We start from the raw sequence: 17,662 nt of genomic DNA on the forward strand, positions 1-17,662 counted from the left end.
TCTGTTTCTGCATGTAATATATACTGTATAAACATATACCTATATACACACGTGTGAAACATTTGACTGTAGAACGCTTATTTCTTTGCATGCTTTTATATTTTATTATTAGTAAATTTTTTATTTGTAAGAAAATTTTCATTTCAAACATGATTTAATCTATTAATTTAAAGAATTTTTTCGATATGCTTTGACAACCTAAAATGAAAGTTAAAATACGTGTGATATATATATATATATATATATATATATATATATATATATATATATATATATATATATACAACAGTTTAACACTCCCGTTCAGTGAAAGTGTTCTGTAATATAGGCTTTATAATGTCCCTAATTACACAAAACCGGTTTCCGAAAATATTTGAAAATAAAACACATTGTCAGTTCAATAAGGATACACTGACAAAGAAAAAAAAATAGAAAAATAACTTAATATCTTTTAAAAATAACGTTAACATAATTTATCACCTCTGACGAGTACATTAATTGTACGCATCATTATACTCTACAGCGTGATAAGCTTCCATTCTCAATCTAATCATTAAATATTTGAGCTGAAGTTACAAATTAGTGTACAGCAGTTTAAAGGAGTAAGAGTTTGAGGATATTAAAATTTCATATAGCATTATGTACACTTGTACACTTATTGAAACTATCTACCAATCATGATAATTGCTAATGTACAGAGTCTGTAAGTGACTGCATAAAATTAAATTCGAGACAATTAATGTTTTAGGTTAGAAAAATGACACTGATTGTTAAATATACATTCGGATGTGGCCATTAGTGAAAACAGTGACTTTTCTGGAGTGATAAATGAGTGACTCCTGCAGTACTGTACTGTAAAGATGAAAATAAGGAGTGATGTTTGACTCCAGGACTCAAAAAAAACTTTTTTTTTTTACTATGTGATTTTTAACGTTTGTTTAATGGCCATACGTTATTGTACGTTTTAGCAACAAATGACTAATAAAATTTAAATAAGTATATAGAAAATTTACAAACACATCATTTGAACTTAACGACCCATCCGAGATCTATTATTATTATTATTACTATTATTATTATTAGAGTTATTGTTGTGGTACTTGTGCTTGGTGTGGAGGTGATGGTGGGTGGCGGTGAGGTGGGTGTTGATGTTAGTGCTTGTAATTTTTGTTGATGACGATGATGTGGGTAATGGTGTTAATATCGGCGTGATTATTTGATTGCTGACATTATGGCAAAGTACTTACAAAACAAAGCTCGTTTCTTGTAATCCAAATAAATTACGAACATTTACAACAGAGCACGTTTTTTTCTAAAATTCTCCACTGGCTTATAACTACAATGACACCATTATTTGCCAAACATGCGCACTAAGTAAGTGTTTAAAAAACTTCCTTACCTGCTTCGTCATAGAATCGATTAATCGTACGTAAAGATCCTGTTCTGTTCTGACCCCTGGAAGATGGAAACAACACAAGCTTTACTGACAATAATAAATGCATTAATACAGTAAATTTCTCATACAGTAAAAACCAAGTCACCTGGAGCTTTTTTCTCTCTGGTAAAATAAGCCCTGTTTTAAAAGTCTTGACAGCGCATTTACTTGCATATCTGATGATTACTTAAATGTTTATTCGGCTGCAAAGGATGTACAAGTTCCGATACTATTCAAATTCTTTTCACTGGCATTAAAATTCGCAGAAATACGAAATGCGTGACATCTGCGTGAAATAACAAAATTAAAAGCCATATAAAGTTTACTAATATTGCCACACGTTCCCTGCTTCAGCTACGTGGTTACACGCACTGAAAGGGTCAGAAATAAACATTCTAAATTTCATTTAAAAATGCATTTTCATTTTAGATGAGCTAAGCACACTATATAACATATGTGACTATTCTTAAAAATAAGCTGTCTTTATTATCAAATAAAAATGTGATATGGAACCTTTATATTTAAAAATATATAGTGATTTCAATTTTCTGAATTATGACAAAGACAACTTTAAACAAATCGCTAAAATGTTTATTCCCTTTGACTTACCATTGCTGTATAATAACTGAAGTTTGTAATGAATTCCATTGTTAGTTTTTTCGCTGTTGGGCTCCTGTAAATAATCAGTATCAATAATTACTAATAAAGCAGAATCGAACTCTAACCTCTACGTAAGCTTCATTGCAATGGCATCTAAGTTGCTTGTTTGTTTAAATTTACAGAAATAAAATGGTCACCTTGGTCCTCCAAATTAATAGCAAATATTAATTTTATGCCTAGGTCACAGCTCACGATTGCTGTTAAGAGCTCTTCGTATTATTTTAGATATAAAAATTTGCGGTGACATTATTTGAAATCGGGGCTTCTTATATAATAAGTCAAACTTGCACGTGGTCTGGCCACCTCTGGAGCACCGTTAGGGTATATATTGTGAAAATTTTAAATTAATCGTTTTCAACAAAATTCCGAAGTAAGGCTTACTTTCTCCTTCTCCACAAAGTCCACAAAAGCTGTCCTTTCGATCTCCACTGGCTGTCCCTGTCTGTCATAGAGAGCCAGGACGAAGTGGAAAAAATTGGATTTTCTGAGATTGGAAGGCGGCTGTTTTTCATAATGTGCCCGAGCCAGACCTACACCGCTGCGGGAAGAGAACAACACACTATGTCGGTTAAGTATTACAGACACCAGAGATGGATGAGGCTGATGAAAACATTGGAAACGGGAAGCACATTTGGGAGACAGGAGATTTCTTGATTTGTCACTATAACAGTAATATGATGTAATGAAAGGGAAAAAGCTGAAGAGGAGCATGGGGAGATTGTAATTGATACAGAGTATTGAGGGGATTTAGGGTCGATATGAGAAATACATTAAAAAATCAGATGATTTGGCATACATACCTTTGGGCGGCTGTGTTAGCATCCACTACCCCAGCAGTGTGCATCCACGATCGGACTGGATTCATACCACTTCCCAGCGGCTCCTCTTTCATCGTCGTCCCACCTCTTGGTATATTTTCCTGAATCCCAAACATTAAAACAATTTTTGTGCAAAACCAGCTCCTACCAAAGGGGTTAGGATTAAGGAAATGTCAGATTCTTTTTTTTTCCTTGGCGATTGGAAGATAAGAGATGACTTTGCTCTTGTGATCAGCAGGAGGAAAGCCCAGTTCAAGTCTTGCTTCCTTCTTCAATCTGTCCTGAATTGGCACGACATAAACAATTTACTCAGAGTACTTGTACTTCAACAGCTAGTTGGACCGTGATCCTGTCGTTTCAGTTGTAGTGCAAGTAGCGGGAAAACGGCTTTTTATTAATAAAAATATACATATGTTTTGTTTCTTATGTTTTGTTGGTGCTCTCAATGTGGTGTCATCCTACTACAACGGCATCAAAAAGCTTCAGGACACTGCTGAATCGACCACTTCTTGCAAGGCGCTCCTGCTCCAAAAGACAAATAAACGAAAAAATGATTACCATGGAGGTGTTCCCGGACACAGGAGAGGTTGATGAGGGGCCTTTAGCGTCTTGCAGAATGGATGGAAGCATACAAAACTCAGCCCTCTATCCCCTAGGAATGGAACCTTTCCCGGGAGCCAAAACTCTAAACCCACGGGAGCAGCTCTGTCAGAATCTGACGCGGACCGGGCGGAGCTTTGACCAAATATGGAACTTCGATAGTTCCTGCCTACCAACCCTCCACAGCATGCACGGAGCTGACTGACTGATCGCTGCAACCCGAGAGCGCTAGATCCACTTTTTCTTTACAGTGTGCTGGTGAGATTTTTGTAATCAAATCAGCAACCAATTAAGTTATTATTCACCAACACAAATCCTCGAGGAAAAATAAACGCTCGTGCATCGTCTATATATACGATTAAAATCGTTCGCCTGAGAGAAAGTTACCGAACTAAATTTGACTTGAAATATCATGTAAATGTAAGCTGCTCATGCAACTGCTCCTTTTTATAAAAGCTATGTTAAATTTGATGTTTGCATGCAAAATGTATTTAGTTTGATTTATGTACGCATTAAATTAATACTAAATAATTTACAAAACACATACAGTCATTGCTTGGAAATAAAAAAAATGAAAATATACTTGCTTTAAAATGTTATCTATCTATCTATCTATCTATCTATCTATCTATCTATCTATCTATCTATCTATCTATCTATCTATCTATCTATCTATCTATCTATCTATCTATTCAAGCTCATTTAAAATGAATGCCAGTTTTTCTAATGTATAACAGAGCAGCGGACTAATATAAGCTACAAAGAAATATATAAATTGTGAGAATTTTGTCTCATCATTTTTAGTAGGATTATTATTATTAGTTGTAGTAGTAGTAATACTATTAGTATTAATATTAGTATTAGCTCAACCGGAACCACCAAACTTTGTTTTCTTCCAACATTAGTTTACATTTATCGGTGTTTATTTTATCTTGTGAACTTTCATTTATAAGAGAAAAAATAATTAAGATATCACATTAATTTATAAATTAACCCAAACAGACTTTATCATTTTAATAGTATTATTATTATTATTATTATTTATTGGCACAATGATTTCAGAATGATCTGTACGTGCGAAGCGTTAATTGATCAAGTCCTGGTATTCAAATTTAGTTTAATATCATTTGAAACTATTTCGTATTGCCCGAAGAAGAGGACTCAGGGGATACGCAAAGGCTGGCCTACCTTCTTTCCTGTAAAGAGGACCCGGGCTGTCTTTGATAATAAAAAGACTTGGGGACAATCCTAGCAATGAATGACGAGCTTCTCTTTTTATCCGTGTATGACATTCTTTTTCTGACAATTGTCAGAGCGTATCTGTTAATATTTTCTACTAATCGCTATGAATCGGAGTCCGTTTTGTGTTATCTGGGGATCCCTGAGCTTTCCACTGCTGGGGTAAAGAGAAGAAGAGAGATGTGTTAGAAAGCAATCTATTTTGCTGGTGTTGGGGGTTAATGACTATTGCCAAAGATAAGTGAATTATCAAAGCTGTTGCACTAGCCCGATCTCAAAATCCATTACATTGCCTGGTCGTCTAATTAAATACGTAAGTATAATAAAATCATATTTATGACGATTTGAGCATAATAAGATTAGTCTATGGAGCAGTCGTCACATACTAGGGGTACAAATGTGTCCGAATTTTGTATAATAGATTGCTAAAGATTTATCAGAAAAAATAGTATTCATGTCAAATGACAGTGTTTTGCATGCTACAAGTACGCAAGAAATTCTGAATTTGTCGAAAAAAGTAAAATGTACAGTTGCGAAAATATTCCGTTATTGAGAACATGTGTTTGACAATGTTTTAGGACTATCTATCTATCTATCTATCTATCTATCTATCTATCTATCTATCTATCTATCTATCTATCTATCTATCTATCTGTCTATCTATCTATCTATCTACTGCTGCGGACTTTCAAATTGCATATTGCTGTAAATCATTTACTGTGTCTTTAATACAGATTACACGCGCCGAGGCGATTTAAATCTGATTACCAAATTAGGAGGTTTCAAGACAAATCCTTTTAAAGCTGATACTGTTGACTGGATAGGAAAAAAAAGTTCCTAACACCCATCACGTAGGTAACGATGCTATCCTAAAAAGGAGTTTTAAACCTTATTTGACAACAAATGCAGCTGCCCCGCTATTTTGGAAGATATTAGGCGAAAATGAATGCAAATCTGTGTTCAGAAGCCATCTGGCCAGAAATGGGGGGAATCAGCTGCTCTTCACAACAGGCTCTGAGACTGAATGTATTTCAGCTCATTTTCTAGGATCATCTGGTCCTGCACCCAAAGCGTGGAAAATACGGTCTTTATTATTTACGAACTTTTTTTCTTTTATTCCACATGACTGTTCACTATAAAAGATGGTTTAGAATGTATGGAATAAAATGAGTGTGTTAGAATCTCCTTGCAAAAAATATAGGTATGTGTATTTATATAGGGTTAGAGTAAAGTCAATTAAAGTTACAAAAATGTAAATTGAAATGTAGAGCGCTGTTTAACTTTGCGTTGCATGACATGCATTGCGTCTTCGTGTGACTGTGTCTTGTTTTACATATGACTCGTGTGAAGATTTTATGATGGATGCATTTTTGTTTAGGGCAAATCAAGTATAAAATGTAACATACCGCATAAACACTTTTATATAAATAGTAAGGCTGTAAAATTTGAATAATCAATGTCACTTTATAGTAATCAAGATTTTTCTTTACATCCGAACATAAGCGGGCTGTAAGGCTCGACTCAGTTCGATTTACTGTTAGTGATGTAAGGTAACGTTTTAAAGTGTGCTAAATGCTGAACGCTGGACAAAAGAGAGAGAGAGAGAGAGTGAGAGAGAGTGAGGAGAAGGGAAAAAAGTTAGTCATGCAGAAGGTGTGTGGGTTTGAATAAGATTTGCTCGGTGTTGCCAAGACCTCCCGAAGTAACGACCCTCCTTCTTATTGTGTGTGAAGTGTTCCTTTTGTGTGAATTTACGGGGTGAGGCTTCAATGATCCCCCACAAATTTGCATTTAAATAGCGACATCAAGCGATTCGCGTGCCACACACCAGTGGGCTCCCAGATGTCACGGTAAAGTCAGTCAGATGGCCATTGCCCAGCTGTCCTCCCTAACATCATACCAGAGCATGTAAAGACCTTAAAGACACAGACGGTGCTTTAGTACTTCTTGCGTCTTTCACAAAGATACGCAAAACATTTGTCAAGTGTACTCGTCAAATAATGGAAAAATATGACCGGATAGATAATCGAAATGTTATGCTCCTATAAGGGGGCACTCGTATACTGTTAACATTTTTTAAACTTAACAAATGAATATTATATTGTAAGCAATTTAATGTTTAAGGATAGTACACACAGTTTGCCATGTATTGAAATTAATCAGCTTGCTCTAAAAGCGCGCGTTATTTACATACATGAACAGAATAATTCCAATTCAATATATATGCCCTTTGGGCAGCCGCTAAAGTACAAATTTTGTTCTCGCTTTCTTCAGATTTGCATATTTCTAGAAACACCCCCACGAAAGCGCTATCATTATTTGCAGACAAAGACTTAAAAGCCATTATGTCTGAAGTTCAAGTTTACATGAAAAGACAGACTGTTCTCTTTGCGTTTTGCCGGTAAATGAAAACCACGACGTTACAGCAGAAAAACTTGTAAGCAATTACAAAGGTGAATAATACCCCTGAATTATCGTTTCAACTTCTGTGCCTATAAAGTCGTAAAGAATAAAAATCGAAATAAACGGCAGGACGTGATTTTGACAAAATACTGGTATTTTCGAAATAAAGTTTAGTGACACATAGTGAATATTACATATTATACACAAACGCACACGTACCCAAGCTTGCTTAAAAAGGATGCTGATCTCCTCTAGTCAAAAAACCTTTCCGTACACACCTAAACAGACTATATTTTGTCCAAGATCGGGCATTGTTCAGAGACAGAACTCGTATTTACGCTTTTTTTAGGTTGAAAACATGTTCTAGTTTTATTCTGAAATAAAGAAATTTATTACAGTTTCAAATGTTTAAGAAAATCATTTTAGAAACATAGACGTTTTCTAGCATTAATTATAAAAATATCAATGTGTTCAATATGTCAAAAGAAACTTTGTGAGTGAGATTTAGTATGCATTTTAACTCAGTACCGTTTAACTTGATCGATTCATCGGGCCACATCCCTTTTGTGATTTATAGCAATATTAATTTATAAATGGGGGAGTCTTTTCAAAGTTATTTATAATTTAGGTTACAGAAAACTTTTAAACCTCAGATAACTGATTGGAACTTAACTGTACTGTCTCTGTCACATGTATATATCACAGTTGTTTTTGGTGTTACTATTACGATCATTATTACAATTACATTGATTGTAGTATACTACATTAGCCGTATTTGGTCTATTGTGTTGATTATCCTAATGTATATAGGTATTTTAATTAAATTATTCATATAATGTATTAAGAAACTCTCTCTTCTTAATGACTCTAAATCCAGAACAGTGTTGTCTTAAAGGAAATAAACAGACACAATCGTTTGCTTGTTTGTTTGTTTGTTTGAATACTATATAAAAATCACACTTGGTACATCTGCCGCACAAGTTCACACCGCCTGATTTTTTTTTAAACGCTGTAAATTTGATAAACAGCGCCTCCTTGGGACAAATTAAGAGACGTTCATTTGAAATTCTGCTAAAGCCAAGTAAAAAGTGAAGGCTTCTGTACGGAACTGACCGCTTTGTTGTTAGTAACACCCGCATGTCAACATGTTTTGCATTATCGTCGTTGAGACAGAAATGCATAAGTAACATTAAGTATTACTGACACAATGTGCTTGTTAAATATCAGACAGATAGTGTAACTTATTGCGAATTGTCATAAAAATGAAAAACAAATGTAATAGCACTAGTGTGTACCTTTTAGGATTCCATTTCGTTTTCAGCTTACAATTATTGGTCAAATATCCTTTAGAATACTAAAATTGTTCTCAAACATTGTACACATACATACACACGCACACACACAAACTCACACACACATATATATATGTATATTTATACAACTGTTGTAATAAGGTATTTGAAACTCTTTAGGTACATATATGATATTTCGGATTTTGCTACGAAAAATAATATTGTAGTGTAAATGAGTTTGAGGTTATTAAAAGACGATAATACCATAATTAGCAATGTATTATTATTATTATTATTATTCGCATAATAATTATCGCATAGCGACTATTGATCTTAAGTTAACATTTTACTATTATATGTATTGTTCTAAAAGAGACATAATATGTTTAGACATGAATTACATTTTGAACAGTTTGATTTGTCATTAATTTCCGCAGCTCTGTCCATCTCTCTGATGATTCTTGAAGAGATTAATTCTGTTACACATGTTCGGTAGATAAAATCTAAATGTATGTATGCAGCTTTACAACCAAAGAAAAGCGCTACGCAAATCACTAAAATCAAAGATCGATCAGATACTTGCTTGTATTGCAATTGTCTTTAATTAAACATGCTTCATTCTAATTAATTGTGAAATTTCTGCAGCCTCTGGGAAGTCTGTCAGATATGATCATGTTGGCGGTACATACGCAAACTAATGCTATGGTTATTGTTATAATAATTTGTTCTCGAATAATGCAGGAGTGCAATTAATATAGATTCATTTGTAAGATCTAAGTTTGTGGGAAAACGCTTTTTTATCCAAAAGTGAAAGATTTACACATCAGTACAGTCATGTGTTCACCTGGACGCCTCCGAGTAAGTTCATGCTCTTCGAATTGCTTGTGACCTTGCGGTATGCACTACACGGTGTACTATAAACCATTCAGTAACACAATAAACCTGTCTGTTCTCAGCCTGAAAAAAGTATAACAATCATTTCTTTTTGAATTTCAGATTGTACACATTTTGCAAGTTTTAATTAAGTCTGATCTATTTTTAAAACGCCAATAAACATCCCTCGGGACAAAAATCTTCCTATCCTAACTGTGTTTCTAGAGAAGAACAGTTTTAGTCTCAGAACTAGCGGAAAAAATGAAAACTTTAAATAACAAAAGAAAGAAAGAAAAATATATGTACTGCTGTTCGTGGACTAAACTATAGAAATTTGAGTGTAGTTCATTAAAACGTTCACAATTTTGAAAAAAAAAATCATTTACGATTTCTGTGTTCTGTTCTGATCTTTGTTTGTGTAAGTCTGTTACTACAACGAAATAGGTATTATATGTAATACGTTTATTTAAAAGCTTTTATATATGAAAGTGGTAGACACACGTGCACTGGCGAACTCTGCAAAAGGCCCGTGGTCGCGGTATAATTTGCATTTTCATTCGGATATTGAAATGAAGAAAGAACTGCTGGGCGGTTTGGGTGCCGATAGCGTAGCCGGGGGCGATGCAGATATAAAGAGACAGTAAGAAATGAAAAAAGAAACCGAGACCTCTTCTACACTATTAACATGTAATTTATCCAGTAGGAATCGAGACTGATAGACTGCATCTGTAAAAGCCCCCTTTTTTTCCTTAAAAAGAAAAGTCCGAATTTCTACCACGTTTGTATATTTTTGACTGTACAGTGGACTCTACAAAGCGTACAAGTAGTTACACATCGTGGGTTTTCTTGTACAGTCGTATGGTTTATTAACAACGATATATAATTTCGCACTAAAAATTATACGTTTATTCAGTTTAACATGATTACGGTAAAATTGCTACAAAAAAAGTGATGAACTAAAGTACACCTTAAAATGTAAAATTTGTATTACTACTGCTACTACAGAAACTTCTATTTAGTAGTAGTAGTAATAAAAATAACAACAACAATAATAACAATAATAATAATTCAGATTACTGTGCTACTCTGCAGGTAGGCAAACTTCTGTTTTTTTACTGTCTACTGCATTTTACTGCTTTTCTGCGGGGATGTCGCGCCACCTAGAGGATTTATATACAATGTCCACTTAAGATTATAATTGAAGAGATCAACGTTTTACTGCTATTGTATTGTACCATGTTTTATAATTTTTTATCTTTATAGTTGCAGATTCTGTTTTCTTTTTCCTAAAGATAGTCTAGTATACACAAATGTATGAATTCAAAGTAAAAGTGATATCAATAAATGTAATCCCATCGCGTTTATAAACTAATATAGACGAGAATTACGGCTTTGAGGTGTTCTTGTCATTTGCCTAAAATTAAACGTACAAAAACACGCTTGTGAAAGTAACATTGCATATTAAAAACTTAATATTTAAAGACAACATACGCTTTATTTGTAAGCCTAAACTGTGGGTTTACCTCCCAAGAGAGTCACCACGCTATTCTTTTTTGCTTTATTTATTAAAACATCAATCTGCTTCGGCAGTGAGTGAACTCAGTTTCACCTAGTGCACATAAAAAAATTTTATATCGAGGAAATGAGAATGTTTTAATAAATCAACTCTGTTTTTGACAGAATGATCAATCTTGAGGTTGTTAATCTGGAGCGGCACCTTTTAATTGACGCCTGCTGTATTTGCACACCTTTATTGTACCTGGCGTTCATTCATTAAGCCTCTCTCCTGGAAAAATAAAAGAAACTCATTAAACAGAAGTTTGAATTTACTGCAGCCGTGAATTGCATTTGCCAGCTAAAGCACGTGCATAAAATTAAAATTATTGCCAGCCTATAATTATTCAAAGACCTCTGCCAAAAAGCACAATATTCATTTGAGCAAAGAAGTGAATGAACACCTCATCTACGCGTTTTAAGTCATACCGCTTGCAATTCCCAAAAAGCATCTGTAAATGCTTAAAGAAAATAGCCGTCCAAACATACTGCGATTAGCAAAGCGATACAATAGTAAAAACCAAAGACACCAAGACCCACACGTAACAACACAATCAACAGATAAGTTAAAGTTTTGCTTTCTATGTTCTGTCGGTCCATTTAACGGAACGGAACACTTAAATCCATACGCTTACCTTTCCACAGACCATTAGGTGATTCCTTTAAACAACAAAACAATAAAATCTCCTGAAAGGAAATTATTTTTTTTTCTTCAGTTAAAGAGGATTCAATGATTTGTGGTATTTAATACAACACTTACCTTGTGCCAGTCTTTGAAAAGCTCAGTGGAGTAAAGTGATGTACAAACAGCGCCATCGCGCAGGCGTCACTTAGTTACTCCAGGGGCTAACCGGATTGCGGGGATATGTATCTTTTTATTCCTTGTTCCTAAATTAAGGTGAATTAAGCTAGGATGTAAAACAGGGAATCAGAAAAAAAAACTTTTAAAGATGAGTATTTATTTGTAAAATGTATATATTTATCTTTAGGTAGAACGCCTAAATAGAAACTGATTTCAAATTAAAATATCAATAAACAGACAAATTTATTGTATTCACTGAATTTGCTTTGTCTTTTTTAAGACTGAAACTCAACTATTGTTTCAGTATAATTCAGCTTTGTTAATAGTTTTAATTAAAAGTGAACTTTGTACACGGAAGAAGTGTGTCGTAAAAGCGTGCTCAGTACATTTAAATGTTGGAGTGTCTGCTCATTAGCACTTCTGAATATGTACACATTTATTATTTTTCTATAAGTAATTAAACAGACACTCAGACAGACAAAATTAGTCTTCAAAACATGTTATTTATGCGTTTGTTAAACGTTGCGACCAAAATAAATAAATATACAAGTAAACTCGCAATACATCTGTGACAGATGTGCCTTATATTTGTTAAGGTTTATATGTACGGAACGGTAATGATCAAACGTTCAGAAATATGCGTTAATGACAAAAGGGGAAACATGACCAACATCCCCCTGGAAACTACACCCTTGGAACGGGATCAGTGTATTTTATTTATTTTTTTTAAGGAATCAAAGCCATGTAGACTTAAAAATATCACCATTGTTTTAAAAGCCCTGCTTATAAAAGCAGCTATTGACAGGTATATAGTTTTAATTGTGCAGATCCTCCGCTTGCTGTCACGCGAACGCGGCGTTTCCTTTCTAGCTTTCACCATCATAGACTTCTCCTCCTTTCTGTATACTGCCTAAGAAAGTGCGGGACGCACCGTGATAGAAAAGGTCACATCTTCAAAAACATACAAAATGTAATGTCAACTCCTGAAGTGCTGAAGGTTAAATATTTTAGTGAAAAGTGTCAGGAATATGAGAGAACTGACTGAAATTGTGACCCACTTCCTTAAGTAACTGTCTTTGTGCCACAACTATGAATTCCCAAGATCACAGACCTATTGGAAATGGGGTCGAGAGAGGAGGGGGTGGGGGTGAGGGTTCACACATCATGTGACCTCCCGAGTTCAAGTTAAAATGTGGCAGAAGCTTTCACTGGGGACGGAGGAAAAACATCGCGAAAAAGAGTCAGGTTTTTAAAGCTATTTCAACTGTGCAAAACATTTGTGGAAGCGAGTTGTTGAAAATGATTTGATTTAACCAAATTCAGAAAGCCACCTCCCGAGAACATATGAAACACTTAACATGATGCTGTTAGTGCACAGTTGTGCGTTGGATGTGACTCTTCTTCATGGGAAACGCAAAGCGTTGTCTTCTCTGCGGTTTTTGTGCGACTCTTTCCCACTTGTGGCACCTTTTGAGGCTGTAGAAGTGACGTTTAAATTATATTAAGAGACCATAAGTGAAGATCATAAGTCAGTGCTTGTTACTGGAAGTATGCGGAGGACAGTGAATTTCAGCGCGGTCTGTAACCTGCTTGTAAATACGCAGTTATTTTATTCTATTTTATTTTTATTATTATTTGTATCGCCTCCTCAGTCCTTCCCTATAGTTTGAAGATTGCTACAAAATGTAGACAAATAAATACATATTTCTTTTTAAAAGATAAGAGAATATTCAGTGGTGCGGTCTAAATAGTAGTATTAGGATAATGATTAACTTCACAATGAGAATGATAAACAATAAGTCGCAAAGAACTTGAAAGTTAGGCGTGGAATCCGCGTGCGTACGTCTGGACGTGGATGCATCGCAGCGATGTCACATCATTTCAGGGAAATAACGACTAAAACACACACACAGGCATATATTCATATGCATATATATGTATTTGTGTAGACAGAACTAATAGGTTAATGCTTTACGTCAACACCGAATGCTATTTTTTCCTCCGCTGCTCGTTTTGTTAAAACTGTGAAAATGGCAAATACATTGCGCAACTTTTATCAAACTAGGTTCATTTTATTTATAATTACCAGCTCTACCCCAAATACAACACCATAAAATATAACTGTTATCACCAATAAAGCCTCTTGGTTTTAAGTCCTTAAAAAGCACATTCCGTTTATAACGGCTAAAGACTGAGCTATTGATTTTAAGGAATCAATAATTTATAATCAATTTTATGGGCGTTGCTATTCGTTGAGTCATCCTCTCAAAAGCAACATCTTTATTGTCGGCAAAATACTGACAACATGCTGGTTTCTGTTATAGACGATGGTATCACATTCTTGACCGGTTTTTAAAATAACATTATGACCAAAGCTGTAATTAACAAGAAAAAGAAGAATACAGTGCAGTAAAAGTACACAGTATACGTAGGTTTTCCTGCATGTCTAAAATTCTCAATACTTAAAAAAATTCTTAATGTAAACGTCACATTCAGTGTTAGTAATTTTGTTTTTATGGTATGTGACAGTTATAGCGTTATCGGTGTATATGGTTTACACAGTTTAAAGGACTATACGAAAGTAGATAACAGGTAAAACAACTCAAAACTCATCTGTTCAGGAAGGCTTTTAGCTCTACCTGACTTTATTACCCTTCTCTCAGTTTACTTATCTGTCAAGATGCTCAAGTAACCTGTGTGTGTGTGTGCTAGACCATCAATTATGTTGTCCGTTAGGCTTTTGTCTGAATTTACTGTCTTACTCTTCTTTATTTATTTATTTGGTTTAGTACAATGCTATATACTGTATACCCTGCCGTTCTTTCTTAAACTTTGTGAAGTGCCTTGTGCATGGGAAAGGCGCTATATAAATAAAATGTATTATTATTATAATTAGTTATTAAATACAGATGTGAGGAAGCAGGGCATACAATGTGAGAAGTTGCTGAAGTATTGTACAAGCCAATGTGAATTCATTTTTTGTGTCTGATCTTGTTATTTTTTAGTATGCAAACTTATTATTACTTTTCTTGTGCCACAGCACTTTTTCTCTAAGAATGCTAGTCAGTAAAGTACAGCACTTGGACATTTCTAGCTTTGGGTTGCACGCTGGACTCATTTAATAAGTTTAATAATGGAAGGATAGATTTTAAGTTCTGGGCCAGTGAGTCCAAACACATTACCTGGACAAATATTTCTTATGATGTAAGACTGCTAGTTGTTTTGGGTTTTTTTTGTAACTTACTAGAAAATGAAATATATGTTATAGTTGTCTTTTTGAAGTTTTTGTTTCTTATTTGATTGTACACCTGCATCTATGTACTGGACAATAAAGTAAAGAAAATGAGTGAACACATTTTACTGTGTTATTTCAGAAATATTAATATGTTTTCTGTCTTTCTTTATGGATTTCATAATTGGAATTTTTTTTATCACTTTTTGATTTGCTGTGTTACTTATGCAAAGAAAATGCAATTTATTTAATTCATCTTCAATTGAAGTATTCTATAAGTAAATGTGTAACTAAAAGGTTTTTGATTGTTTTAAAATGTAATTAAGCTACTATAGAAATTATAAGCACTAGATAAAATATTTAGATATTAGTGTAGTGCAAAAGATTTTCAAATAAGCAAAGGTATTTTTAAAATTTTTAGCAACAACTGGTATGTGTGTAGGATTACTGACCTTATATTTTGTCTTATGAAATTTATGAAAGTTAATTAAATGATTCCTTTACTGCTCAATTTATTTATTTTTATTTTATACAATGATAGCAGGGAAGATAAAGGTAAAAGCCTAAATATTTAAATGATACAATATATCATTTCCTGATGAATCCATTTACCATTACTTGTTGTTATAGGACCTAAAAAAGACATCTTCAGAAATACAAAGCTCAGTGATATCCCTGACACCATATGATACAGATCACCAGGCCATCACTCAGTATATGCCATTCATGGCCCTATTAGCATTTTTACTGTTATAACACAAAAATAATTGATTTTAATTCACTATGTAATAATTTTTAGTAAATAAAAAAGTTAAGTCTCTGACAGTGTTGTGCTTTTTTGAAATTGCACAGTTAAATTTATAATTAGTTCAGTTAATGTGTGCTATCACTTTGTTGGCCTCACTGTTAATGCTATGAAAATAAGGCGAAGCAGAGAGTACTTTAAAATTTAATAAGCATAAAAAGTCTATTGTAAAATCATAATAATTTAAACTATATAATTTTATTATGTATCATTTTCCTTAATTTCAAGTGCTAATACCATCAGCATAAGAGTTGAGAAAAATTTGAATACATGAACAGTTGTCTGGCTTATGTGTTAACGTCAAAGAGACAATTCGATTTATGAAGTTCTTTAATCTTATGGAGTTCTTTAATCTAAAATTACAGCAATATAAAGGCAACAGGTTTTAACATTGAAAATTACATATATGATAAAGGAAATACATGAGTTTATTTTGCAGATAAAAAGGGACCTAAATTAGACATCAGTATTACAAAACGAATAATCAAGTTTCAAGGCTATATATATAGAAAAGCAGATAAATGTATATTCAGTAAAAAAATGAGCTCACTCCATGAGCAACTGGTATATTGCATCAGAATTGCAATAATATGTTCATACAGAATATACATGTGGTTGCTATGGCATCAAATGTTTGTAAGTGAGTAACACCAGTATTGGCATAAAATGTATTTTTACTGGACAAAGGTATATCAAATTTATGATACAGTTGGGAGTCATGTCCTTTTGTTTGTTAAGCAATCAGAATGACATGATTTGCAGAAACAACTCAACAATATGTAAACATTACGTAAGTCCTACTCCAATATTAATGGAAGAATCATACCATTTTTTGATTAGGCATCACTTCTTGTCTATTGTTTGAGAGAACAGGCATAAGGCATTTTTTACCAAGAACATTTGATTTAAAAACTTGTCTACTGTGTTTGTTTTATAGTATCATCCACCTGTTTTCTGAAAACACTTTTTCTATTAAGGTAGTGAGGGTCAGCATTTAGCGTGAGGCCAACCCCTAGACAGAAATTTTGCTCATCATAGAGCTCAACACTGCTTCACATAGGGCCAGTTAACCAAATACGTACATCTTTGGAATGTGCTTTGAAACAACAGTACCTGGAGATGTTCCATACATTCATGGGAGGAATGTACAAAATCAACAGAATCACCGATATGGAAATCAAATCTGGGCCTCTGGAGCTGTGAGGCCGCAGTGCTAATCAGGGTATCACTGTGACATCCTATTAAGTAAAAATATGATTTAAGTTGACATGGCTTAAATGAGGTATATTAAAGGAAGTGTTTGATTCCAGTGCTTTGGATCTTTTTGTATGTCTCATTTGGTTTTGAATTTGAATAGCATAGCTTTGTTTATTTATGTGTATTTATTATGTGTAAACTGTACTGTATGTATGTTAAGTGACTCTTTACCGTTAAAGCACAGTTCATAATGATGCACTTTAGCTGCAGGTTTGATCTTAGGCTCAAAATTCATTATGTTTTCAATATGTTTGTAAAGGATTTCTTCAAGCTCTTGCCTGAGTGTGAAAAAATGCTGTTAATTTGATGGGCAACATTAAATCACCCTAAAGTGTATGTGCTCTATGGTAGATCAGGCTCATAGGGTTAGGGTTCCTCATGCCTTGAATATGTTTCTGCAGAATCTGACACCTCGTGATTAGATAAGCAGTCTTGAAAAGTACACGAATGGACAAAATAGATGTATATCAAATACCATCTATAAATGAAAATGTACAGAATCATTTTTTAGGTCAAACGTTTAAGCCTTGTTTTATTATAATATTTATATGCTTATGGTATATATTAGTTCAATTCTTTTCATTTCTTAAGAAGGTATACAATCAGAGCTGTTTAATATAGTTGTCATGTAAAGCAGAAGGAATGTATAGATTCATGCAAGTAGTTTCAGGTTTATTACATTATAAACAAGC

The 17,662-nt window shown here is 33.8% G+C and overlaps 1 protein-coding gene across 11 annotated transcripts in view; it reads right to left on the reverse strand.

Moving 5' to 3' along the window:
- ebf3a (EBF transcription factor 3a) overlaps positions 1 to 11,613 on the reverse strand; it is a 112,492-nt gene extending 100,879 nt beyond the window's left edge. The window contains exons 1-5 of one of the 11 annotated variants that reach the window (XM_051922988.1): positions 11,510 to 11,613; positions 2,896 to 3,435; positions 2,477 to 2,633; positions 2,045 to 2,108; positions 1,400 to 1,455 (exon numbers count right to left, since the gene is read on the reverse strand). In XM_051922988.1, the coding sequence (XP_051778948.1) occupies positions 1,400 to 1,455; positions 2,045 to 2,108; positions 2,477 to 2,633; positions 2,896 to 3,029 (411 nt within the window). In that variant the 5' untranslated portion in view covers positions 3,030 to 3,435; positions 11,510 to 11,613. Of the gene's footprint in view, positions 1 to 1,399; positions 1,456 to 2,044; positions 2,109 to 2,476; positions 2,634 to 2,895; positions 3,682 to 11,509 lie in introns of those variants that run through there. The other 10 variants (XM_051922989.1, XM_028795314.2, XM_028795315.2 and 7 more) reach the window with 10 other exon arrangements.
- Between the last annotated feature and the right edge of the window lie 6,049 nt (positions 11,614 to 17,662).

Source organism: Erpetoichthys calabaricus, chromosome 2 (assembly GCF_900747795.2).
Source record: "Erpetoichthys calabaricus chromosome 2, fErpCal1.3, whole genome shotgun sequence".
Lineage (NCBI taxonomy): Eukaryota > Metazoa > Chordata > Cladistia > Polypteriformes > Polypteridae > Erpetoichthys > Erpetoichthys calabaricus.